General features: G+C 40.2%; 1 protein-coding gene across 2 annotated transcripts; it reads right to left on the bottom strand.

Moving 5' to 3' along the window:
* Nucleotides 1–246: 246 nt before the first annotated feature.
* On the bottom strand, nt 247–21826 carry CFAP221 (cilia and flagella associated protein 221). Of its 2 annotated transcripts, XM_010129607.2 has the most exons (23): nt 21664–21826; nt 21113–21213; nt 20004–20090; nt 19803–19898; nt 19286–19386; nt 17250–17353; nt 15058–15217; nt 14408–14531; nt 14210–14321; nt 13880–13988; nt 13208–13295; nt 11417–11506; nt 10375–10470; nt 9057–9147; nt 7227–7354; nt 6708–6788; nt 5544–5651; nt 5227–5403; nt 3630–3788; nt 3131–3225; nt 2497–2583; nt 2175–2294; nt 247–705 (listed from the first exon to the last, which is right to left on the bottom strand). In XM_010129607.2, the coding sequence occupies exons 1-23, from the start codon at nt 21800–21802 to the stop codon at nt 582–584; spliced, it is 2577 nt and encodes an 858-aa protein (XP_010127909.2). In that variant the 5' UTR covers nt 21803–21826; the 3' UTR covers nt 247–581. The 2 variants fall into 2 exon arrangements, with proteins under 2 accessions (XP_010127909.2, XP_086607160.1); XM_086751034.1 differs by lacking the exon at nt 21113–21213.
* Between the last annotated feature and the right edge of the window lie 3892 nt (nt 21827–25718).

Here is a 25718-nt window from a genome sequence, read left to right as displayed (position 1 = left end):
AGGCTCTGGAGTTCGTCGCCCCAGTCCGTGTACCCTTTTGTCAAGAGAGCTGTGCGTTGAATTAAACCCCTGAACAGCTAATGACATCTCCTTGGACATTATCTTTGTGGACAGTAACTGTGTTCAAGTCTTCCCTTCCATTAAAAATCTCAAGTGTATGATTTACAGTCAAGTCTGAGATCCAGTGACTTACCTGCAAGAATTCAAGGATAGGTCATAACTAAAAAAAAACAAAATCAGAAGAACTTGGTCATGAGGACTTTTCACATTTTATTTGAAAACAGTGGGCTGTAAATTAATTGCCAAACTATTTACATGGTAGTACTGTGGTTTTCTGGTCCTTTACACCAGGACAAAATGAGCAGGTACACAGTTGAGGATTCTCATTGGAGCAATTCCTGTGTTTGGGGTATGGTCACAGTGAGACTCCTTGACAGAGATGGCATTACTGGTGGTTCTCTTCTCTTTGCATAAGAAGTTGCTGACCTCACTGAACGTTACGTACATGTAGCTGGGACATAGAAGGCCTCACACATTAACAGGATAAGCAGTGCCAAACCATGGACTTTGTAAAATTACTCTTATCCCAGAATAAGAGTTTTATTAACTGCTTTCAGCTTCATTTTCTCCACATGTTTTTGAACCTTCTCTCTGAGCTCGTAGTTTTGGGGTTGAAAATGTCCATCTGGATGGTTGTGCAGGTCTCTGCAAGAAGTTTAAAATGTGATTTTTATTTATTTAGCCAGGGGAGCTACTTAGGAATACTGACAAAAACAAAGGAAGAGACACTCACACATAATTTCTCTTTTTTACAATGAACACACAGGGTAGTCCACTACTTACATAGAACTGGAAAAGGAGTGAAACGGTGAAAAGAACATTCATTCTTGGCTTGGCCAGTTAGGAAAGCTAACCATCTGATAGGTAAACACACACTAGACTGAGTTTTACATTCTATCTATGAAGGAAAATACACTGTAACGGCCAGAACAAGAGCATCCACATGAAAAACTGATTTGCCTTAAGGATAAAATGCTGAAACTGTTGTAGAAGAGCAATGTTCTTTGTCATCTAGTGAAACATCACCCCATCAATAACAACAAAGAACCTTCCAGTGACAAAAAAAAAGGATTAGGACTTCATTCAGCAACTAAATATCAATATAATACCCAGAGGCATTTAGTATAGGAAAGTATTTTCATTTTTGAAGAAAACATTTAAAATTTCAAAAACAAAGAACCTTATGGTTATAAAAGTACTTACCCAGAAAAAGTACCATCCAAGGCTGTATCACTGTGGAGAGAAAGGTCACTCTTTAGTTACACAAGCTATCCCAAATCCCCATGTTCTGACAAGCAGAGTGTCACAAAATGGAAAAAGCAACACCGAGTCTGACACATCTGCGTTTTTACAGCAAATTATTTTCAATCAATGCTGTAGTAATCACAATACAGCAATCAGTGTTTGTCAGAGAGCTCATAATACGCAGCACTGTTTTAAAGTTTAATGGCTGACGGTTGCACAGTATTTGAATGTCAATTGAATATTTTCCCTCTAAAATTAAAGAAAACTAGACATTCAAATCTCTTGATGGCTCTGAAAGTTGATGGCCCTTACAGTGGCCAGTTTACAACATTTTAAGAACTAGGTAATTCTGTGTTTATGAATGCAAGTTATTTTACATGCTGTGCTGTATGCCTAAAACACAATGTGTGTTGGGTGGAGTGTGAAGCTCGGACAGCATAGCAAATGTGACCCACTCCTACGAAGAGTCTGAGAAAAAAGCACCATGGCAGCAGCAAATTTTAAGGGGTCATTCCTTTGCCAGCATTAATAAATATCTAAACAAAAGGGTCACTGAAAAGGAAAAGCCACTAGTCCAAGAACATTGAATAACTCTGTAAAGGCAAGAAAACTGCCTCAAGTGTTAGCTCATACTGATAAAAGTGAAGTCAGTGAAGTCAGCCAGTGTGTCACATTTACAGCTGCTTGCTGAAGTCCAATCCAGAGATTGCATCTGCAATGCAAATTTGCTCAAAGTGCCAGATCTGCATCCCACTCATCATGGAGCACCTAGAGCATCTCAGTTTGACTTTCTATGTAACTCTTAAGGGGATGCTTGTCTTTAGAAGATTCCTTCCCATTCCTCTCCCCTAATTTCAAATTATACCTACCTTTCTTCTTTTGCTGATTTCTCTTTGCCTTCTTCTGAGAGTGCCTGTCCAATTTGTGGAAATTCAGCTCTCACCATCTCTGGAGTAAGAATCATTTTGAACTCAGTTTCATCTGTCTCACTAAAAATTAGTAATATGAAGAACAATTGGGCTTTACCCTTCTGAAAGTATTTTTTAGCCAACAAAAACAAAAGTGTGTTTTAAGCAAAACAGACTTTGTGCTTTTGCCTTTGAGGATCTCTCAGAACACGTTTAGACACATCCATACAAGTGGGTAAGACATAATCAATCACACTGAATACAAAATTGAGGAGAAACGTACTGGCCAATGATCTCGCTGTCTCTCCCAGGTAAGTCAGATGGCATTGGTGGTAGATCTCTTGGAAGCATATCCAAACTGTAAGGATCCCTGTGATGGAAATGGTGTTAGTTTAAGATGCCCAGAGACTAACTGCACTCCATGCTTATATTTTGAAGCTTCACAGTAGTTGTAGTTACAATGAAGATCAGGTACTTCCAAATATTCCTGGAAAATCTGAGTACACCAGAAACTGCTGTGATATGAGGGAACATGAGCCTGAGAAATGCTGGCTACCACTGGGTGCAGGTGCCCATATGTTAAAGGTTTTACGATTCATACTTCTGCGGGACAGACCGAGTTTGTACCTCTCAGGGTCTTCTAGCACTGAATCGAAAAGCATTCAGGACAGATGGTATTTAAAGTTCAGACTGGAACTCTCCTTCCAGGGCTAGGCATTTGCTCTAATGATACTGTTCTTAACCCACCGTTCAAGGAGGTCAGTAGGGGTTTTCCCTGTTGATTTTGGATTTCTGAGCCGCAATTAATTCCACTCATAGGCCCAATTTATCTGTGGGATTAGTTCCTGGGTAAGGTAGTTACAGACAGCAGAAAGTGATGCAGGGTAGTGGCACTGTATATTCAAATCCTTTCTTACCCAGGTGTTGTGCTTATCAATGTGGGAGTGTTAGAAAAAGTAGAATACACCACTGGTAAGAATTTTCTCCATTCCATTACTCCACAAATCACTTCCTGAAACAACAAGTGGTACAGCAATCAGACCTCTAACACATAATGCAGACGGGAGAGAGGCTTGCAGGACAGAGCATTTGACTTCTTGGCTGAGAATGTAATCTGGGGAGCTGCAGTTCTCCATATTTAAAAGATGCTTCCTCCACTGCAAGGTCATGAAAATACAATAGACAGTGAAAAGAAGGAAAGAGCAGAGAAATACTCAGGGATAAATACGAAACACAGATAAAGCCTAAAAAGAATAAGATATTCTGACCCATGTATTGACTATTTAGGTGCATGCATCATTTGAAAAGGTTTTCTATCTAGGGTGACTTCATGTTCCTTTTTGATTCCTTGGAGCATATTCTCAGCAAGAACATACCCTAGCCAGGTACTCATACAATAAATCCAAAACGCCATACCTTGTGATGTAGAAATTTCTTTTGTGTGACTGGAATACTGGATCCTTTGGGACATTCCTTGGTAAAGGTATACTTTGGATGAGGACAAAGATGATATTCAATATTTGTTTCAGAATAGGCCAAAGGAGTTAAAACTGGAACTAATCCTGGAGTGGGGTTCTAAAAATAAAGAAAAGTTTATTTTAAAAAAATCATTCTGAGCATCATAAGGAACTAAATTGACGAAATTTCAGTTCTTACAATTAATGTAGTCTCCCCAGATGCACACCTCTGTCTCGTTGTGACAGTGCTGTTTGGTGTGACCCTTCATTTCCTGTCACTTCCCCTCATCACAAACCCATAATCTGCCTGGTTTATCCATGCTCTCTGCTGTCTAAAATACAGCAATTTAACTGTTGTTTTGAAGTTTGGAAGAAAAAAACTATTGCCTGATTACTCCAAAATCCATTGCTGATTCTCTGAACAGTTCAGAATCCAAGAGTGGGAACTGGTCTCGCTGTGGTGGAAGCCAGTGAGCATTTTGTCATCTATTTCACTGCACTAGCATCTGCTTCTGAATACAGTCGAATGCTGGGTAGCGTGGGATCAGGCTGTGCCTGGCTCTTACACTGACGTGACAGAAGGATGAAAGAGATGCACAGAGGATCTTATCAGTAAGTCCACCAGAGGCCTGGCTGCATGCAGTGAGGACAAGTCTGTATCACATACGTTATGTCAAGACCACCAGAGTAGCACACTGGGCACTAGGCCATTGCAGTTAAGTAATGCTGAAAGATAGAGCCACCTAAGTCAGGCACAGTGCCATGCTGGCTTGGAGATGCTGCCTGTACCCATGCCTGCTCAGAGACACCTCAGGGACCTTCAGGCTGTGTTGCACTGTGTGGGAAATACCTTCTGTAGTTGGTGCCAAGTAGCACAATCTACATGACAATTAAGTAACAGAAAATCCTCCCATGCACGTGGTTGTGATTTTTTAAGTCTCTGTGCCTAACAGTTTGGAAATGTGGTTTTAGGATGCTATGAGAACTATTGGAAACTAAGGCAGCAGGCCTCAATGTGAGCAAAAAGTTTGACTTCACTTTTCTCAGTTTACCTAAGGATCAGGTAGAACTGCAGTTCCCTAGCTGAACAGAAGGAAAAGACTGCACCTGTCCTACCTACCTGGGCAAGAGCATGAGGTTATAGAAGGACTGAGATGCCAAAATCATGGCTTTTGTTCTAACATTTAAATGGGGAAACAAATGGAGAAGAAGGAAGGGGCTCCATGGTGTTCCAGTGAATCCTGGGATCAGTAATCATTTGTGAAGTGCTAGACTGGAAGGGTTCTCTGCCACCACTGGCAACTCTGCCGTATCATCCCTCCCCTAAACTGACCAAATTCCACCTTAAAGTGAAATGGCGCCCTTCTCAGTGGGATGACCTCTGTGACTCCCACCTACCAAGGCTTGCCCCTTGAAGGATTACTCTCACTCTGGATAGTTTCATGTACCAATCCGAGTCAGAAAATTGCTTGCCAAATTCACATCAAGCTTCTGATGAAATAAACACGTTTTCCCCTGCTATCTTAGGTTCTTTGTGGAAGTCAGCTTCTACTTACAAAAATGCGAAGTGGGCTGCTCTCCGTAGGGCAGACTAAAGCTTGGGGAGGAACCAGTTTTAAGAGGCTGATATCCCTTTCTGCTGCTTCTTCTGGGGGTGGTATGTGAAAATCCGTCCTCTGGGAGACCAGGTTAAGCTGCCCCTCAGGAGAAGCAACTACTTGAACCAACTCATCCTTGAAAAACACAAACACAGGTTTTCAAAGTCTAGTAAGTCTTTTGGTATAAAATTTTGAGACAAAACTAATCAAATAATTGCAGTAATTTAGGGTTGGGAGTGACTTCAGCCAAGTTTTTATTTGAGATTACTTGTTACCTCGGCTCCCTGCCTCAGTGGTCGGGAAAGTTTTCGAGGTTTGTAACTTGTGGCTGCATAGTGTGTACAAAATGGCTGATACTTCATAATGTTGCAATGCTGAGGAACCTAAGTGCAAAGAAAAAAAGATGTGCTGCAGGAGATTCCAATAATCACTTTTGATTAACTCACAGATGGAATGGAACATTCCAGCTTTATCAGGAACACATCACATCTCTGTGGTAAAAGATACTTGGATCACTGTTCTGGAACATGATATATGACCAAAACTTTGAGGAGCTGTATTTCACCAGGACAAGCTGAATGAGTGTGTAAAGGATTATTTCCATTCTCGCTTTTCTGTGAAGGATCATGGATTTAACAGTTTCTTGATCAAATATACTGAACTCAATGGGGTGGAGAAAAGTTGTATTGAGAAATATATGTAACACTGATAGATGAACTAATGTGTAATAAAGGGAAAGGATGCTACAAAAAAGCTAGACTACTAGTCTACTAGACTTCTTATACCACCTGAAAAAAAGGAAGTGGACATTGAGCCAAAATCTGCATTGGTTTGAACCCAAGGAAATATTTTCACTTTGATGTGGTGCAGAATTTGATCCTTTGTTATTTAAAAATTGGAGAAAAAAAATGGTTTAGAAGTCAGGAGAAAAAAAAATGTTTCTGTAACTCATAAAGTTAAAAAAACCATTATATATTTCAAGAAGGAGATGTTTGCATTTCCTATGCAGGAATGAAGGAACTAAGCATGCAGGACTGGATGCCAAATAAACAGAAGACTTCCATTACATTCTGAAAGGAAGGACACTTTTATAATGTCACTTTTATAAAACTCTAAAATCAAAGGAAAAACCATGTAGCAGTCAGGGATTGCAGTATCATAATCCATAGCGGGATTTTGTTGTTTGAGATATAATAATTTCAGCTGAGGTAATTCATCTCTCTGTCTGGAGAGAGGGGACTACTGCTAATTATAAGCTTGTTACCGATGGAAATAGGTGAGATTTGTTTTTAATAAAAGCATACTAATCCTACAGCCATATTAAGGCAGCATTTCTATCAGGCTGCACACTGGTGCCACTGAATGAGGCAGAACACATGTCTAACTGGACTAGTGAAAGAGAGAAACACGATACAGCTGAAGGAGCTGTACTGACTCACCTTCAAGTCGTAAAAAGGAATAATGTGTCTGACTTTCACATCTACAGGCTCAATAGGAACTAGGCCAAGAGCATCAGGTGCCTGAAAGAATACAGTATTTTAAACTCAGTAATATGGTGGGCATTTTGTTTTGCACTGGCAGTAATCCATCAGCACAGCTACTTGAAAAGATATGAAAATAATTACACAAATATTTCATTTTATATTTCTCCTGTCCTTTCTTATACTTTGGCATTTCAGTTATTTTTTCTTTCTTTTCTTCTGAAAAATTGTGGATGTTAACTAACTGACCATTAATGTATTACTCAGAATTTTAGAATGCAATTAAGAGAATGCAAAGATTTTTTTACTGTTTTCAGTAGAACCCTTAGTAAACCTGAAGTCCTGAACTAATTTGTCAGAACCCCAGAACACCAGTCACACTGTGAAATTTTCATAAAGGCATTACTGGGCCTGGGACCAATGTCTTCAACAAATTCTATCTTAAGTGTCGGCCACCATTTTAGTTACTATACCTACCAAATCACGGTGCAATTCATGGGAACTGTAAAAGGGGAATTCAAAAGGCAATATACGGTCTTCAGATATGCTGAAAGAAAAGTCCTTACATTCTTCACTCTTCTCTAGTTTGCTGAAACTCCTGCTTTCTGTCATAAATGGAAATGTTAAGATTTTGTAACATATCTTAATACACTGTTTCAAAATAGAATCAAGCCACAAAATATATTTCTTTCTAAGACATGATGTTTCTAGTAATTTTAATATTAAAAGTAAGGTAATATTTCCTAAAGGCTTGAAATGCCACATCTTCAAGACAGCAGGCACAATACCTTGACTAGCAGATAGATCTAATTTATCCATTTCTAAAAGGACATTACAGCCCTCATTCCAGCATGGAACCTCAATCTGCTCAGCAAGGCAGAGACAAGTTAGAAGGCCTCTCTTACACTAACTGCCATTATACCTTCTACTTGAAGCATCCCTGCAAATTCTGCATACTAGGAGTCAAAAGTGCTTACTTGCAGAACCAGGAAAAGGCCTGGTATGGAAAGGTGTTTCAGCAGTTGTCAAATTGTGTGTGTATGAGGGAGTGGGAAACAAGAGACACAAATTGTCTTCTGTTCCCAGTATACCCAGCTGTGACTCCCATCCAAGGCCAGTTTCCTTCTATGACTGTTTAAGAACAAGTGACTTTTCCAGGCCTGCACTTTCATTTCACTATAAAGAAAAGTGGTTGCTTGAAAGCACTTGTATGAAAAAACTATAAGGAGGAAAACTCAGTCCAGTACTGGCCACCTAACCATGTGTTCTTGCAGTTCCTACCATCTCATTTCTCTGCGTTCAGACACATTCAGGTGTCTTTCTCTCTTCCATCCCCCATGTGATGAGCTTCTCTTATCCTATGTCTCTAACCTCTTGAGTTCCACCTGATCTGTTTCTCAAATCATCCCATCTGCTCTTTCATTGTTCCTCAGGCCTATAAGTAGAATCATAGAATGGTTTAGGTTGGAAGGGACCTTTAAAGCTCACCTAGTCCAGCCCTCCTGTCAGGGGCAGGGACATCTATCACTAGATCAGGTTGCTCAAATCCTATCCAACCAGACATCGAACACTTCCAGTGATGGAGCATCCACAACTTCTGCCCTATTATTAAGCAGATAAGCTACAAGGCTCCTAAGAAGAGTTACTCACACTTTTTAAAATCTATTAAATAATGTGCATGAAAAATAGATGTATTTTGAATACAGCCATTTCTACCTTTTCACACTTCTCTTTTTTACTTGAAGACAAGCAACGAAGCTGGTGAAGTGTCAACAAGTCCTGTGAGGAGTAGCTGGGGGAACTGGAGTTGTTTAGTCTGGAGAAAAGGAGGCTCAGGGGACACCTTATCACTCTCTATAACTACCTGAAAGGACGTTGTAGTGAGGTGGCTGTCGGTCTCTTCTCTCAAGTAACAAGCCATAGGACAAGAGTAAACAGCCTCAAGTTGCATCATGGGAGGTTTAGATTGGATATTAGTAGAAGTTTCTTCACCAAAAAGGTTATCAAAAGATTGGAACACACTGCCCAGGGAAGTGGCTGAGTCACCATTCCTGAACGTATTTAAAAGATGTGTTGACATGGTGCTTAGGGACATGGTTTAGTGGTGGACTTGGTGGTGTTACATTTATGGTTGGACTCAATGATCTTAAAGGTCTTTTCCAACCTAAATGATTTTGTGAGACTCCTTTCTAGGGACTCTGTCTTTATGTTTACATGTCAGTATGTATTTAACGCATTTGACATACTGCAGTAAAACCTGAATTATCATAGTTCATGGACAAAACATCAACTTCTTCTACTCCTTACCAGACACAGAGCCTGCGTCCAAACCTCTGGCTTCTCTGGTTAGCCCACGGAACAGAAGCAGTAAACGATTCAGCCGAATCTGAATCACAATCTGAAAGAATGATTTTAAAGATTAATTTTAAGCCAAACACTCTAAGATTTACAGCCATAGAAATATATGTACAATGTACAGAATAAAACTGTATTTATTCTACAGAGCTCACTCAGACATCTTTTTTTTCAGATTTTTTACCATAGTTTTCAGTTCAGGAGGGAGAAAATGGGAACGGAGAGATGTAGAATGGATCTCAATTCTACAGAGACATTACACAAGAAAACCAGTACAACCCTTAATTTAGTCTTACAGGTTAATTAGACTTCTTTTGGATAGGTCCTAATCCTTGGGAGGCCATATCAATACTTGTGGTTTGTGAAAGAGGAGAATAGGTAGTAGACTGTGCAATTTGCATAGTGCCATATATCACTGGGTAACAATGAGGAGTCCTAAGTTTTAATTCTGGAAGGGCCCATTTAATCACTTCTTTATTTGTGCAATACAGGAAAGAGCATGTCATTTCAGGACCTCCGTATTGAGACTAATATTGTGAATAGACTGGAGAAGAATATTCAAACTGAATACTAGGAGAGCAGGAAATTTCCATATTGCTTGCTGCATTTAGATTTATTGGGAAAAGTGCAGTGGAGATACAATAATATTTAAACCAAATGACACAAGTGATTTTACTGGTTCGTCTTTAGCTTTCACACTGGAAAGGTTTTCAGGAGGTCCTAGTCCAACCTTCCGCTCCAAGCAACGTCAGCAATGAGATCAGACCAGGTTGCTCAGAGCTTTATCCAGTCTGGTCTTGAAAACGTCCAAGGATGTAGACTGTAAAACTTCTCTAGGCAATGCATTCCAATGATTGACTGTCCTCATGGTGAAAAAGGCTTTCCACATACATGGTCTATACCTCTCTTATTTGAATGTATGCCCATTGTTTCCCGTGTTCCCACCATGTACCATTGCAAAGATTCTATGTGCATTTTGAAATCTTCTCTTTTTTATGTAAAGTATTTTTTACTTTGAAAAAAAAAAAAATCTAAATTCATCTGCATTTGTTTAGTATTGATTGCAATACTAACCACCAGCAGAAAGTTGAAAGCACTGGCTGAATACAAAACTTACTCCAGATCCTTATTTCCTGAAGTAGGGACATATTTACCAAACTATAAAATCCCTGGCTAGCTGTGGAGACTCCTTACGTGCTAGTTAGCACGTTCTCTTGTGCTGTTTCCAAGGTGTCATGCCATCATACTGCACTCTGGTTGTTCATGTTACCTTGTATACTGCTTGTTGGAATTTCCTCAGCATCCTGTTTCTATTCTCCCACGGGTCATTACGGAGCAAGTCGAATGTGGGATGGATACTTGGATGCTGCATGGTATTTTTTTAAAAAAAAGAAACAGAAAAGAAAAAGGACACCTCTTTTACAACTAGACAAGGGAGGAATTTCCTCCAGCCCAAACCATTCCCTGGCCTGAATCCATATTTTATTTCTAAACACTTAAATTAATTCAAGTGAAAACATTTGCAGTACTGGCATTTAAACAGAAACCTTCACTGCAGGGCTTAATGGGAGGTAATCACTAAATATTTGCAGATGCAGTATGGGGGAATGCAGAGATAATGCATTTGTGTGGTCTGCAGCCACACAAATGATGACCAGGTACTACAACTACAGTGCAGTACATGGGCAGTCAGACAGGGGAGAGAATGGACTTGGTCTCTACTGAGTACATGCTTCATCTTGCACAGATGTGAAGCTGGAATCGCTATAAAGGCTCAAACCAGGTGCCCAGCAAAACTAGTATCCTGTCTCCAATAAACAGAGAAGGACAAAAATATCTAAGCAACAGAAAGGTTCCTGTCAATCTGACCTGCAGGTAAAGGTTGTAAATCTTGTGATATACTGTCATAGTTCAGCCCCGATCAGGACCAGACTATGCAGTCTATCTCTCGCTCCCCCCACCCTCCGAGAGAATAGGACCCCCCTCACTAAACAAAACCACAACACATACTTAAGCTTTTGTTTAGGCATGACAAAGCTACTCCTGAGACAACTTTCAGAAACAATATGAATCTCAGGTTAGGCCTGCAGATTTCCACTTGTCTCTCATATTAGATCAGAACTTCAGAAGTTGAGTTGTGCATGTAGCACAGTGCTTGCTATACTGTACTAAAAGTAAATTGGGAAATAAGACACTGGCACAGAAATAGGAATATTAGAAGGAAAAGTATTCAGTGCCAAATATCTATGGCTGTTTGTTAGCTTATTAGGTGGTAATAACATACAGCAGGTGATAATAACATATAAACAAACCTGGTCAATGGGCCGGATAACACGTCTGAAAGAAACTTCTACTTCGTTCCTTTGAAACTCCTGTTCTATGATAGGATCACCTCTTTGGATCTAATTTGTCATGGGTAAGAACAATCACATTAGTACAAAGCATCCAGTGAATTCTTTCCTCCCTTACAATTAGAGGAATTCACTCACAATGTAACATTCTGGAGGTGCTTGACAAAACACAGAATTCATTCACTTCTAGGGAGGGAGTATTGCAACCCTCGAGCAAGTCAAACAAAGTAAAATAACGTCTTTTTGGGTCTGAGTTTCAATCAGATCCCTGCCCTAATGAAACACAGTTCACTTTGTGTAGCCAGAATCAGCCAGAGAGGGGTTACAGAATGAACACCATAAGTTAGCACCTGAACAGATCTTCCCAGATGACAGTGCTAAAGAAATTTCCTGCAGCTTTCCCATGTTCTGTGAACACCTGTCACGGTTTCCAATGGCGCCAGCTCTTGAATCTGTTCATGTGTGAAACAGTTTACTACTGATATCACTTCAGCGTTCAGGCATGCTAGATGAATAACAGTGCTTCTTTTCATTGTGACTCTTCCATCTCAGTCCTACTTACCTATTGTTTCATTTCCAAGATACAATTATGTCTTAAACAAAGACTTTGGGATTATTTTGAAGAGTGACATTCCCATGATTTTCATCAACTGAGGTTTTAGTTAGGACAATGGAAGACAGACCAGTTAAAGGTCTCCAGGACACTCACTCCCAAGCTGTACAGCATAGTGGTCGCTCAAGCGAATGATGGAGGGATAATAAATATTCTGTGAGGCGTAATGGCACTCAAGGTGAACAAACTGACAGCACAAGCAAAAATATGTCTCTTCAGAAAGTCGTGGGGACAACTGTGAAACCAGCCAGAGATCTCCACAACCACCATGGTCAACAGGCAAGTAAATAAATGTTTCTAAACAAAGTTAACACACATCTAATTCAGCGATACAACAATCTCACATTTTAGATCCTCTATTTACTCGTTTCCTCCTTTGTTGGTATTAAGTATAATGTTGGAATTAATTCACAGTGCCTAGTTCAGTGCATAAATTAAGCCTTTATCCCATCTTTAAATAATTTCTGTAAACAGCTACTTGGAAGTCAGTGGGATGTCAGAAGCTACTTGAATATCCAGGAGGCAGGATAAGAGGGACAAGCCACACCTGTCCCTGAGGGCTGTACTATATGGGGAAAAATATTTCCTGCCACCAACTATTGCTGCTGTCACCTCCATGGAAAATGGCTCGCAGTCTGGGGTGACTGGAAGAAATGAAAGAGAAGGAGGGTGAAGGTGTAGAAGAACAGCCTGATAACAGAGCCTCATGGCTCTGCATGAGAGTATACCCTGGGTTTAGCTCTTTGTGAGCCATTTAGGACATCAGCTCTTCAGAGAGGAACAATATAAACAGAAGGTTGGATGTGGCATGGTGCTGATAGGATTTCTCTGCGATATTGCACTGTGATGTGGCTGGGTGGCTGGTGCACATGTGCTAGGTTGGGCAAATATCGAGTTACATTTCCATTAATAACTTATCCTTTGCTCTGTCTACTTCCAAGATAAAATCACCTCAGAAACATTGATACACAGACATAACAAAGACATAACTGCAGTAAGAAGTACAGCTAGTATAGGTTTGCATTATGTATGAAGAAAAACTGGAGATGTAGAGAGCTTGATACAATTCACTAGTGCACTGCACAATCTGAAAGTGTAAGTTTGATTTCAAATTTATAGAAAAAACAGCAAAGACTAACCTTGTATTGGTCTTCTTCCCTCTGTCGGTTTTCAATAATCTCTTTTTTTAATTCCACAGAGATTGGATCTTTGCCTTTATGAACTTGCCTGCATTTACAGTGGAGGCAAGAAAAATGCTTTACTTAATGTACAGTTTGCTTTATTTAACGACTAACAGACTTATTCTCCTCTTCCTAAGGTGTCTAAGGGTCCATAACATTCAGCATAAGAGTAGATCTGTGGATTGCAAATGAAACCACGGTCTACTTACACAAACAACTATGTGCTTTGCTTTACGCCACTTAACGTACATGTGCAATTCTGCTCACTCCATTATACACTTTAGCCTTGATTTATGGACAACCATGGCAAAAGCTTCCTTTGCCCTTAAGGGCACAAGATAAGATGCCTGAAAACAAGGTTAGGTGAACAAGGTTTTCAGCAGGTTTCTTTCTGAATGCAACTATCACACAATCAGTACCTCATTGGGTACTACTATGGATTACTACAGACACTGCTCTTAGGCAGGAGAGAAAAAAAATGAAAGCAAATGAACAGTAACTTAGCTGTAAAACAAACCTACCAGGACACGAAATGCCAGCATTACACACTAGTGGATATTGCATACAACATTCATAGAGGCCTTAGTTAAGTAAACTCTGGTGTTGTTCACGTGGTTAACTAACACTTACCACTTCAGATGATTTGCTTCCTCTTCCTGAACATTTTGTTTGACTTTTAGTTGAAATACAGCTTCCTTCATCTGTCTTGTTTTCATCCCTTCACTGCCTTGGCAAAGGGCTGCAAGAATATCAGAAAATCATATCACAGCTCAAACTAGACTGTATTTTTAATTGGGAGATCCACCCATTATGATAATTGAACTCATTAACACATAAAGTTAAGGTGAGATTTCTTACAGAGACTGCAATAACATCACCTCAGCAATTCTCAAGTTAAGTTCTTCACCAGAAACCTAGAAATAATGCTAAAACCAAGCTTATGCTGCTTAATTACATTACCTTCTTTCATGTCCTTAATCTTCAATTTGCCTGGTTCCTGATTCAAAACAGTAGCTACAGCATATGGATTTGACAAGTTTGTGGGTAATCTGAGGTTCTGGTGTTCAATTTCCTATAAGACAGCAATTAATAGGAGGAAATAGAAACAAGAAAGATTTTCAGACAAGAAAAGTACTTGTGATTATTATCTCTTCACACCTTAACTTTTTGAATAGGCCTCAGTTGCAGTTGGCTGAATTGGTCTCTTCTCCACACCATGTATTTTCCTGCAGACGCAGCTTTTCTTTCTGGGTGAATTTGTTGCTTGTCAAAATGTTCTTTTCTGGGTGTCAGAAGGACAGATATTGCTCTTATAAGTTCTCTGTAAATGGCATATAAGTCTCATACATACATTTACATCCCCTTTAGATATACAAGGAGACTGGAAATTTCTCTCTCAAATTAAAACTGGAACCAAACTTTCTAATCTTCACAGTTCGTAAAAAAATAAGTACAGCCCAAAACATCTCATTGCTCAAACCCCCTGTATCTTGCAAGGTCTCAGCAATAAGAATAACATAGAGTAGGCATAATAGAAGCTGAGGATGCTCAACACTTCTTTAGGAATATGTAACTTCTCATTATTTTTATTTTGGTACAGTTTCACTTCATATAGATTAAGGGCGTTCTGAGCAAATTATGTAAGAGAACAGGTACATGTATTAACAGTTAAATTACATTAGTGCATTTTAAGTCTCCATAGATACAAATGCTTAAAATGATCACAGCAAAATGGCATGAGAGCCTATTACATAGGTATTTTTTTTGCACTGGGTGAAAATACTCAAAGATCAGTCAGTTACACATACATTAGACCCAGATGTGGTGTTGATGTTCCTGTGAATACACATACATAGGGTTCTGAGTGAAACTGTGAAATCTGTAACTGTATTGTCATTTGTGCAGTTCCATACTCAAGTGGGGAATATTTCACAGTTACTTCCACTTTCCCATTGCCTGGAATTATTCCTGTGATCAGAGGAGAAAAACAATAAGAGTCCATCTAAGGTGAGCCCACTCAAGTATGCTAAAATTGATTGTGGACTACATTTTTTTTTTAAATAAGATTAACATTTGAATGGATTGCAGTAGGCCTGGAAAATAATTCAGATTTCAAAGTGTCTTTCAAGAACTATCCGTTGCTAGATAATGGGAGATGTTTTGCAATAGCAGAAAGATTTGACAGTAAGACTACAATATTTCCTACTGTTGTGAAAATGATTGCCTGTTTATATGTAGAAACTCTTAACTCGCATTTGCCAGTCTTAAGTCTCTAGCACTTCTTGCTTTCATGAGCAAAGCCTTATAAACATATTCCTCTGTGCTCTTCCAGGTTGGGGGAATCACCTGGATCTGATGCATTACCTGTCTCTAGCTGGTCTTACTTCCTTATTACCTATTCCATTATCTTCTCAACCACTTTAACCACCCTTCATATCCCTAAACATTCAGTGCAAGCCCAGGATACAAGCCCTGATGTTCCTCAGCGTTTCTGCAATGAGGGAGTTTATTCAGCTCATCAGAAATATTAATTTCTTATCTCTGTAAAGTGACCATTGCCTCATTTTGTGCATCCTGTAGTGTTAAACAACATTTAGTTTGACTGCTGTTTTTCTTTTTTTGAGCGTATGTGGAATTTGTTAGAGTATTTCATCATTACTGATCTCAGAGCACAATGGTTTAAGTAGGAGCTGAAGCTTCTTAGTGCTTTTCAGACGGCCTTCAGCATCTCAGAGTTTCTAGCTACCAAAGTTTCTGACTTAACTTTTACTGAATTTATGTTTTTTTCTGGGATATTTTTGTTCCCCTTTCCCCCAAGAACTAAGCCAACTTAGAAAGCATGAATTAGTTCCAGTCACTTTGTCTACAATTGTGCAAAAAACCAAAAACTTCCTGATTAATTTTACAACTTCTCCCTAGTTTTACTCAATTGTAATATTGTTGCTTCCCTCCCTTGATATATCAAAACTTCCTTAAGCACAAAGTAAGAAAAAATATTATCCAGAGAGAATGACCCAAAACAAGGCAACAGCATAGTTCATCTTTGTGAACCACACATCTGATAGAATCCAACTGTTACCTCTGAAGAATTAAAATCCATCTGACAAGACAGGGCAAATTTATAGCATTGCACATACAGAAACAACAGCAACTTTTACTGAAGTGTGTAAACAATCAAAGTTTAAATTCCAGTGTCACAAATGGCACTAAGTGCCAGATTCATGAAGGTTTTTATTTATTGAGATCTCTATGTATTTTTACGGAACTGACCAGACTGCCTAAGTGAATTACGCACCCAGGTCTCATCCACTTACACATTTTTGTCAGAACACTCGGGTACTTACACGCTTCTGCCAGCACCTGGCAAATGTAACAATGACAGCAACTGATCTGGCACATGGTTATGTTTGCCTCAAGACAGAGCCCTCTCCAGCACTAAGCACGAAAATAGCTGAGCATACCGTAGCCAAAAGCCCCTGCATCTTGTAAAGTCTGTACATAGAGGTCCAGACTGAATCTAATATCCGCTGCTGTCCTATGAAACAGCTGCAGCAGTGCAGAGGTCACCTTTTATTTCCTCTGTGCCCCAAATCAAGTAACATGATGCGTACCTATTCTGCAAAGACAGATATCTGCTCCTTTGACGGGGCAGGAGCAAGACAGCCCTTGGGGAAAGGTGTGACAAAGAGGTGAATGCTGTGCTTCCTGCCTCTCTCCTTTCCCAAGGCCACACTAGCAAAGAGAGCAGACAAAGGCCGGACGGACAGTTTGGGGCGTCCCGTATTTTGCCAGAGGTTTGTAGCGGGGCATTGACAGAAGAAACCTACCAGCCACAGAGGGCTATCTGCCATGAGGCTGTATATGACTAATATTTATCAGCCTGCATTTACCTGAAAACACTCTGAGGTAAAAGCTTTTTCTGTCACAATATACTGTCACAAGTAATTACACTTAATAAGTACAGACTTAACATTTAGAATTTTAAGTAAGTTCAATCTACCAGATGTTGGCTGGACAGTGAAGGCTCTGTGAGGCTGAATAAAATCAATGTGGAATTCAAAATCTATTGGACAGCTGCACTGCAACGGGATAACATACTCCCTACTAAAAAGAGAGAAAGGAAGAAAGAAATTAATGAAACTACAGTTGATCATCAATTACAAGCTGGGAAATTATATTATACACAACATGCACTGAATTTATCTGTGTTCAGAGGGATGGATTACTTATTAATGTGGAAATAGCAATTCCTTGTTGTTCCAAAATAGTGAAATATTTCAGATCTTTCACTCAGTGAGGAAATGAGAGCGCAATCTTGATTTGAATGCTGGATATTTTACATCTTGACTTACTTTCTCCTATCCATACAGAATCTGATTACAGAAAAATTTATAAAATTTACTTTTTAGAAGTTATTTATGTGTATCCTCAAATTCTTACAAACTGCAATATCTATCAAGTACAAAAAATCCAAACTGGAGCAACAATAAGTACAGAACATGAAATCAGCCTTCTCCCATGGCCCTCCTTGTGGAAGATGATGAGAAAAGACTGTGCAGTCTTCAAAAGCGTTGAAAACTCCAACACATTGGAATGACTGGACTTTAATCACCGTAGAAATAATGATGCCATGGACTGATTTTCATAAAAGCCCGTTATGTCTCATGCTGGGTGTGTGAGGGGTATTAGCACACATCTTCTCAAGCTATCGGGCTTTTGTATGCATCTATCTTCACATATCAAATTGAAGCACAAAAGCATTGGTGTAACACTACCCACCATCCTACAAATCAAGACCAATTAACCCAGCCTTATTTCTGGTTTTTGTAAACTGTCTGACTGAAATCTTATCTTGCTGATTAGCAAAGAATGAATGTTATACACAGTGTTCCTTTGGAGAGCACATTTTAAAATGCCCAAGGAAATAAACGATAATAGCAAAGTCCTTTTTTTCTCTGCCTTAGTATGACCTGTTCATGGAGAAGATGTAACAGCAGATTGGGGAGGCAATTTGGTTTAAGGTATAGTGCAGCTTGTACAGTAACCAAAGTGCCTTAAAAACAAGATAATTATGCCACCTGTTGCCTTGTGGACCTTGTGTATCTAAGGAGAAAGCTGGGTGGTACAATATAGGTCTTATTCTACACTTACGGAAGTAAAAGGCAGTTTTTCCATTGAGCTCAGTGGGCTATGGACTGGGGTCACTTGGTACTGTACAGAAACCCTTGGGTTCTGTACAGCACCAAGCATTTCAGAGAGTTTTCATTTTTAGCAAAGTTTTTAATAGCCTAATGATGAAAAATATTGGTAAAAATTAAGGTTTGAAATCATCAGTTTTCTCTTCAGGAACTCTTCCAAATTCCCTTAGGGGCATTTCTGAGGATCCTGGTTTTGTTGAAAATTTTCCCCATTATTTAAAATTGTATTTTGGACTCTGTCTAATGTCTTCTCTGTATTCCAAGCATATGAAAATTCTGTATACTTCAGCACTTGTTATAAAAATGGAGCAAATAAACAGAATCACATCATGCCTAAAGGCACCCAGAAAGTCAGGAGTTATATTCAGTCCTGCGAGAAAGTTGTAATGTCACTTCTCACGGATTCACTGAGGTTAGCTATCTGCTATCACTTACACCTACACCAGCTCATACCTTCATTTCCAGAACCTTTCATCTTGAAATGAAGATGCATTCACTTGTGACTTATTAACACTAAAAAGATATAGCACTTGGGAGGGTACAGATTATGAACAACAGCCATATTGCTTCACCATACGATGAATGAAGTAAGTCAGCACCAATTCAGACTAGCTGAAACCCCAGTTCCATTTATGTATATGTTTAGTTTGCACAGCATTTACTATCGTGTGAATATGCATGTGAAACAGTTCATATATGGAATTATTTTGCAGTTCAGATGATAGCTGGCTTCCTTAAAGCTTCTGAGATGTTAAGATGTACAAACAGAGGAAAATGAGATTTTTCACATTTTGTGCATGTCTCACAAAATGTGGACAAATGTCTGCCCTTAACTCACCTTTTACCAACTGATACATCAGACAGATTTATAAATGATGGAAATTCTACAACATTCACAGCAGGGTAAGCATGCGCAGGAACCAATAATGTATCTTCTCCCTGCAAAAAAAAATAGAGGGTAAATATTTATTTCTTACCATGAATAAAGGTTATGGAAAGATAAAGTTTCTGTAGTATCTGGCCAGTAAGTGGGCATAAAACGTCTTCAAGATCATCACTGTGTTGCACCTCAAGATATTGATATTCTACCTCATTTCAGCATCCACCTGTCTTTCCATACTTTCAGCAACAATCTAGAGCTCCTCCAAGCCTGCTCAGCTAAGACATTGCATCAGTGTGGCACAGAGACTAATCTACTGGCAAAGAATAACAAAATAAGGAAGATATTCTACCCACAGCTCTGGGATGTTTACAGAGAGAAAAAATTTAAATACTTAAAATGAAACACTGCATGATGTCCTAATACTTGTTTCATTCCATTACAACTGTAAATATATTTTATAATAAATCCTCACCTGACAGTGAATTCGGATGCAGTCATAGTAATATCGCCACTCATCAGGACAAAAATCAACAGTAACTGTATATGACAAGCCAGGGACAAGCCGGTGCTAGAAAATGACCCACAACAAGATAGAATGCATGTAAAAGCCACTTATATGACACAAAACCAGTGCTGCATGCAAAGAGTAGTGTGAAGGTTTTCTGACACTTACTTTTTTGTTGTATATGATCTGAAAATACTTTGTCTGAGGTGGTATTATGTGAAGGTTTATTACATCGCCAGAAATATTTATCAACTTCTGTAGAACAAAAGAAAACCAAAACCACAAAACACTTTACAATATGTCAACTGAGAACGCCAACTGCACTTTCTGTGAGACTATCCATAGCAAAGAAGCCATATTAAAAAGGAAGTAACAATTTATACTGTAGCAGAAATAATTCTGAATATTCTCTGAATTTAAAAGGAAGTTATGTAAAATCTTGCATTCTCCATTTTTATTCTTTGGAACCAAGTCACAGTTCCTTACCTAGGAATAACAGTTAGCCTTGTTAAAGAAGACACTACTGTTGAATCAGACTCTGGCCCTGTTTTCCTTATGTGCAAAAGTAACAAAAAATGAAACAACCTGTTCACTTTGCTTTTACAGAGCTCGGAAACAACAGGAATGATGTAATATTCTGTGGTTTTGTTTTGGATCGAAAAGCAAGAAAACCTTTGGATGGGCACAGTTCAGCCTGTAAAGTTTCCTGCATTTTGTTTTCTTCCATTATATCTGGAGAATCTAGTTCACCATAATCACCCAATCTCTGCCTCAAAACACTTACCACATGAATAAAGAAGGCAGACAAAAGGAAAGCAGAGAGAAGAAAAGGAAATACCCAAACTATTCACAAGGAAAGGTAATCAAAGCTATGCACTGAATCTTTCCTTAGATTATATTGCTCTCGGCAGAAGGCCAGAGGTGCTTTCAAAATTTTCCCACCAATGAACATGTTTGCAGACACAGTGTCGGTCCAAGTACATTTTGAAAACAGCCTCTTATGGAGTTAAAGCACGAATCCTTCATTCTTGATGTGCGAGTCACATATTACTAACACTGCCTGCAGACACGGGAAACAGAAAGGTAAAACAGAGACTGGAAAGGAGAATGATGCACACAGCATGGTACTCGCCTGTTTTGTTACCGCAGGGCCACTGATTTTAAGTGCTGCTTTTTAGAGCACTCCACAGAGCAAAAGACCTCATGACCACAAGCAGTCTGCTCAGCTTCTGTTATCCTTTTACAAGCCCCAAGAGGATCCCTGCTCTGACACTTACCAGCGTCTGTTGGTGATGTTTTCCAACTTCATACCCTCCATAGTGCAACACAGCAGGCTCAGCCTGTACAACCTTACTCCTCTGAAGCTCTGAATAAATCTCTACAGAGATGGATAATAAAGCAGGGAGAAAAGGAGACCGGGTGAAACACACGATGACTGTTACTTATACGGATTAAGTGTATTTATGTTGCACCCAATGTATTAGAGAAACAAATGAAACAAAGATTATTTCTCCTGTTAAGTAGGCATGACTTTAAATGGAAAATTAAGGCAACACCTACTACCCTAGCAGAGCCATGATCCTCTCATCAGTTTATCTCTTGGCATCATGGCTTCACCAAACCACCCCGAAACTCTAAGGCCAGCCAAGATCAATACAGCCACTATTTCTTTCCTGACTACCTCTCCTATGATTTGGGCTCACAGGAAGATGCAATTTAAGCAACAGGATGGGAGTTTTGCCTGTGAGTTGTGAAAAAAAAAAATAACAGCAAAGTGCCTCCTAGGATCGCTCCAAGATTTGGGAACAGTCGGAGAGCCGAAACTTACTTGATTCCAGCAGATGATTGGGGACAGCATGTCTTTTATTGGGTTCCTCCACTAGGCTGCCCAGAAGGACACTGGGTATCTTCCTGAAGGATTTCTTAGCGACCGTGATTTCTGTGGAGGCTGATTGAATCACGTCCATGTTAGGACAGAAATGAAGTCCAAATGGTACTAAAATTCCTCAGCACCTGGGGGGCGAATCAAAATAACATAATGATCAAAATATCTTTCCTTGCACTGGTAACATCTGTTGCCTAAAACTGCCAAAAAAAACCATTAAGAAGAGGGAGTTACTTTTTTTTTTCCTACTGAAGTAGATTACTGTGTGTGTGCTAAGTACAAGGACAGAGTGACTCCAGAAAACTTTGATCCCATCACAAGCCCTAGCACCTTGATCATGCTCATCTGTTTTAGGGCTTATTGGGGACATCTGGCTTTCAGGACTGTGTAAAACATCTCTCTTCCTTCACATCCCCCAGTACAGAGAAGGAGAGATGGTTCTTCAGATAATACCACTATCCAGATTGATTTGTGCAGAAAAGTTCTTCCAATCTCTCCAGAGTGTTTGGGTTGTTAACTTGCAGATTCATTTTTAATTTTTAAATATTAATATGAGAGATAAGAAAATTGGCATTTGAATCTTTTGTTTGGATAGCATCATCTGGGCTATTTGTTTAGTGAAGATAACTGTAAACCCAGAAGGCCATGGGTATTATAGATCCTGCGTTAAGTAAGCACAGTTATCAGAACATAAACTTCTCTAATGACAAGCGCAAATATTACACAACAAGGACACCAGATACAATCCATCCACAAGAAGTTATCCTCATAAATTTAGTACATAGCCCTTGGCTGTCCTATGAACCACAGAACTGCATGGAGAAAAAGACAAGATACTTTTGGAAAAAATACTGAGTTCAAAAGCCATGCTGGGTTTTTCAACCCTCAAAAAGCGGGTCGAAAATCCTTCATTTTGTATTTGTTCTTCATGAACGGGAAGGTGGGTGCACAGCTCAGGATGGTGCCGCATTAATATCAATGCACAGCTGAACTCATCCAATGCTCATCCACTCCTGCCAGGCTGTGGTCACAAGGCACCTTCCCCCTCCTGGAGCAGTGGTACAAAGGCTGACAAGCTGCTTGGACAACAGAGTTTGGTTGTATGATCCACACTGTGGCAGCACTTTAAGATTCAACAGTCTCAAAGCTGAATCGTTAGCACCAGGAGTGACACTGTGTTTGTTTCCTTGTTTTAACACTCTCATACTGGCTTGAATGACCTTAAAGGGTCCCAACCTAAAATTAACACTGATCAATAAAAGTTTGAGGGAAGGACAGAGGAGAGCATCAAAGGAATGCCCAGCATACCTACATCAGCACTTTTGAGGACTGACAAGGACCACCTTCCTCATTATATTTTACAGAATCATCTCTGGTATCTGCCTGGTTTTCTAGTCTACTTTAGATCTTTCAGGCAGAAGTTGAGAGGTGCTTCAAGCTCATAAAGTGCTGTTTTGATTTATGGCCTCGTGCAGTATTAAATAACAAATAAGCAAGGAGCTTAAAATAATGTGCTACTAGTACCCTGGCCTTAATAATATTTTCCACTCCATGGCTCCAAGTACAAGTTTTCCACTTGCAACAGAAAATCTGTAAGAGGAACTGTATTATTGTGCACAACAGCAAATTTCTTCTGAGGTTGTGAGACCAACCAAACCTGGACAAAAACATGCTAAAAAAATTCTAAACATAAGGCTTGCATTCTTTCCACTCATGTTGTTCAACTTTAATTTAAACAACTGCCATCCTCCGTCTCTCAGTCAGCACTTCCCATCAGAAATACAAGTTTTGAAAAGCTGTAGACAGACTAACACGAGCAAAGGATTCCCAGTGTCACCTTATCAGTAATGTAAAGTGACACCACCACCACTCTCCAACTTTAGTACCACACTGCAATAGTCCTCAAAGGGCTAATACAGAACCAACATTTATGTGCCAAAGTCCTGGAATCTCTGATGGAGAGACTGATGTTCTTAAGCTTTTCAGGATATTTGTGTCTATCCTTAATATGCTGGGTTGTTGTCTGTTGTTTTTTTTTTCTCCAGCAACAGAACTCTGGGGCTGTGAAATCCTGGTTCCCTTGGACGCAATGGCAAAACTCACCCTACATCTCCTCAGGCCTGGGAGGCCCTTCTTGTGTCAACACTTGGGCTTTCTCACCCCCTCGTGTGCCCCAGAGCTCCTAGCACACCTCACCACCAGAAAGGGATGCAGTTTGATGCCATTACACACCGCGTGAAAAAGCAACGACGTGCTCCAGGAGCAGCGGAAAACGCGCTTTTAAGGTCCGCTCTATATAATGAGGCTAGCAGAGTTCATTAGCCGGCAGAAAGGCTAACGACGCCTTCACAAGGGGTACGGCTGCCGGTGCCGCACCCTCCTCTGCCTCCAGCCCGGCCGGAGGGGAGCCGGACGTCACGGCCCAACCCCCTCGGGCCTCTGCGAGCGACGCCGCGCAGGCCGAGACACTCCCCGCCCCCGCTCTCCGCCCCACGCGTCTTCCCGGCCCGGAGGGAGCCCGCGTTAACCCCGCTCCTCCCCTCAGAGCGGCTCCCAGTACTCAGGTGCCCCCGGGACCCGGACGCGCCCTCCACGACCAGGGCCCGGTCCGGTCCGGGCTGGCCCTCACCTCCGCGCCGCGGCGGGCCGCGCCAGTTGCTAGGCAACGGGGCAGCCCAACTGGGCTGCACCACTCTCAGCTGGAGGGGGGGGGGTTGCTGCTGATCGGAGGTGCCGATTCGAGGCGGGGAGAGGGGGAATTCCGCCAGGGACAGAGCGGTGCAGTTCAGCTGGCTCTGACGGCACGAGTACAAAAAAAAAGAAAAAAAACCACCTTTTTCTTTTCCTAGTAAGCGTCGTTTTCAGGATCCACAGTGTGGCCGCAGGCACGGCAGAGGCACTTTTTTTTTCTTCAAAACCACGCTCTGTTAACACGTAAATCGTTCCTCCTTGCTAAAGCGCACATAATCCTGGGGTGTCTGTCAAGGCCTATGTTTACTTAAACCAGATTTTGACAGTTTTATTACAGTATTTTTTTAAAAGAAAGACCATATATTTTTTTTACTACCTATATATTCCCACTTTTCAGTATTAAACAGCAGTCTGTTGAAACATGATCCTGAAAACTCTTCAGCAGGGCCTGTTGCAATAGGATGAGGAGTAATGGTTTTAAAATAGAGGGAGGTGGATTCAGATTAGACATTAGGAAAAACTTTTTTACACTGAAAGTGGTAGAACACTGCCCCAGGTTGCCCAGAGAGGTGGTGGATGCCCCATCCCTGGAAACATTCCAGGCCAGGTTGGATGGGGCTCTGAGTGACCTGATCTGGTTGGAGATGTCCCTGCTCCTTGCAGGGGGGTGGGACTGGATGGGCTTTAAAGGTTCCTTCCAACCCAAACTATTCCATGATTCTGTGATTCTAAAACATTTTTCAGTATATTGCTCCATCCGTGAATTATTTTACTTTGACGTGCATGTGTACAGAGGAGAAGGGAAAGCACAATTTTCTTCTTTTTGTTTTTTTTTTTTTTTCCTTCAGACAAGCAATCTGAACAGATCAATGAGACTGAGAAACACTGAATTAAACACAGCAACGTGGCTGGCTTGTGTAGACAAACCCTTGTAATTGTTAATCCTAAACCTGTAAACCCACCAGGCTCCCAACAGAGTCAGTGGAGAAGGCAAAGAGAAAGATTAATACCAAAAATATCTGCACTGATATCCTGCATTAGGTAACATAAAAAATAAATTTGAGAGTATCGGCTGCCCTGTCTCCTTCTGCCATGGGTATATGATGTTTGTCTTGGGCATCAATGTGTGTTTGGGACAAAGCCTGTCGGTTTTTTCATGATGTCTTAAATATAGGCTTAATATAGAAAGCCAGAAATATTTCCAGATTTTTTTTTTGCCTTACATATTCTAAGAATAAAATTCTTCTCTTTCAGCTTTTCTAAAATGTGACCAGAAGTAGTGCAACACTCAATTTGACTAAAAAAGG

The sequence above is a fragment of the Chlamydotis macqueenii genome, chromosome 6, assembly GCF_036417535.1.
Source record: "Chlamydotis macqueenii isolate bChlMac1 chromosome 6, bChlMac1.mat, whole genome shotgun sequence".
Taxonomy (NCBI): domain Eukaryota; kingdom Metazoa; phylum Chordata; class Aves; order Otidiformes; family Otididae; genus Chlamydotis; species Chlamydotis macqueenii.
This window is presented reverse-complemented; position numbering and strand designations above follow the sequence as displayed.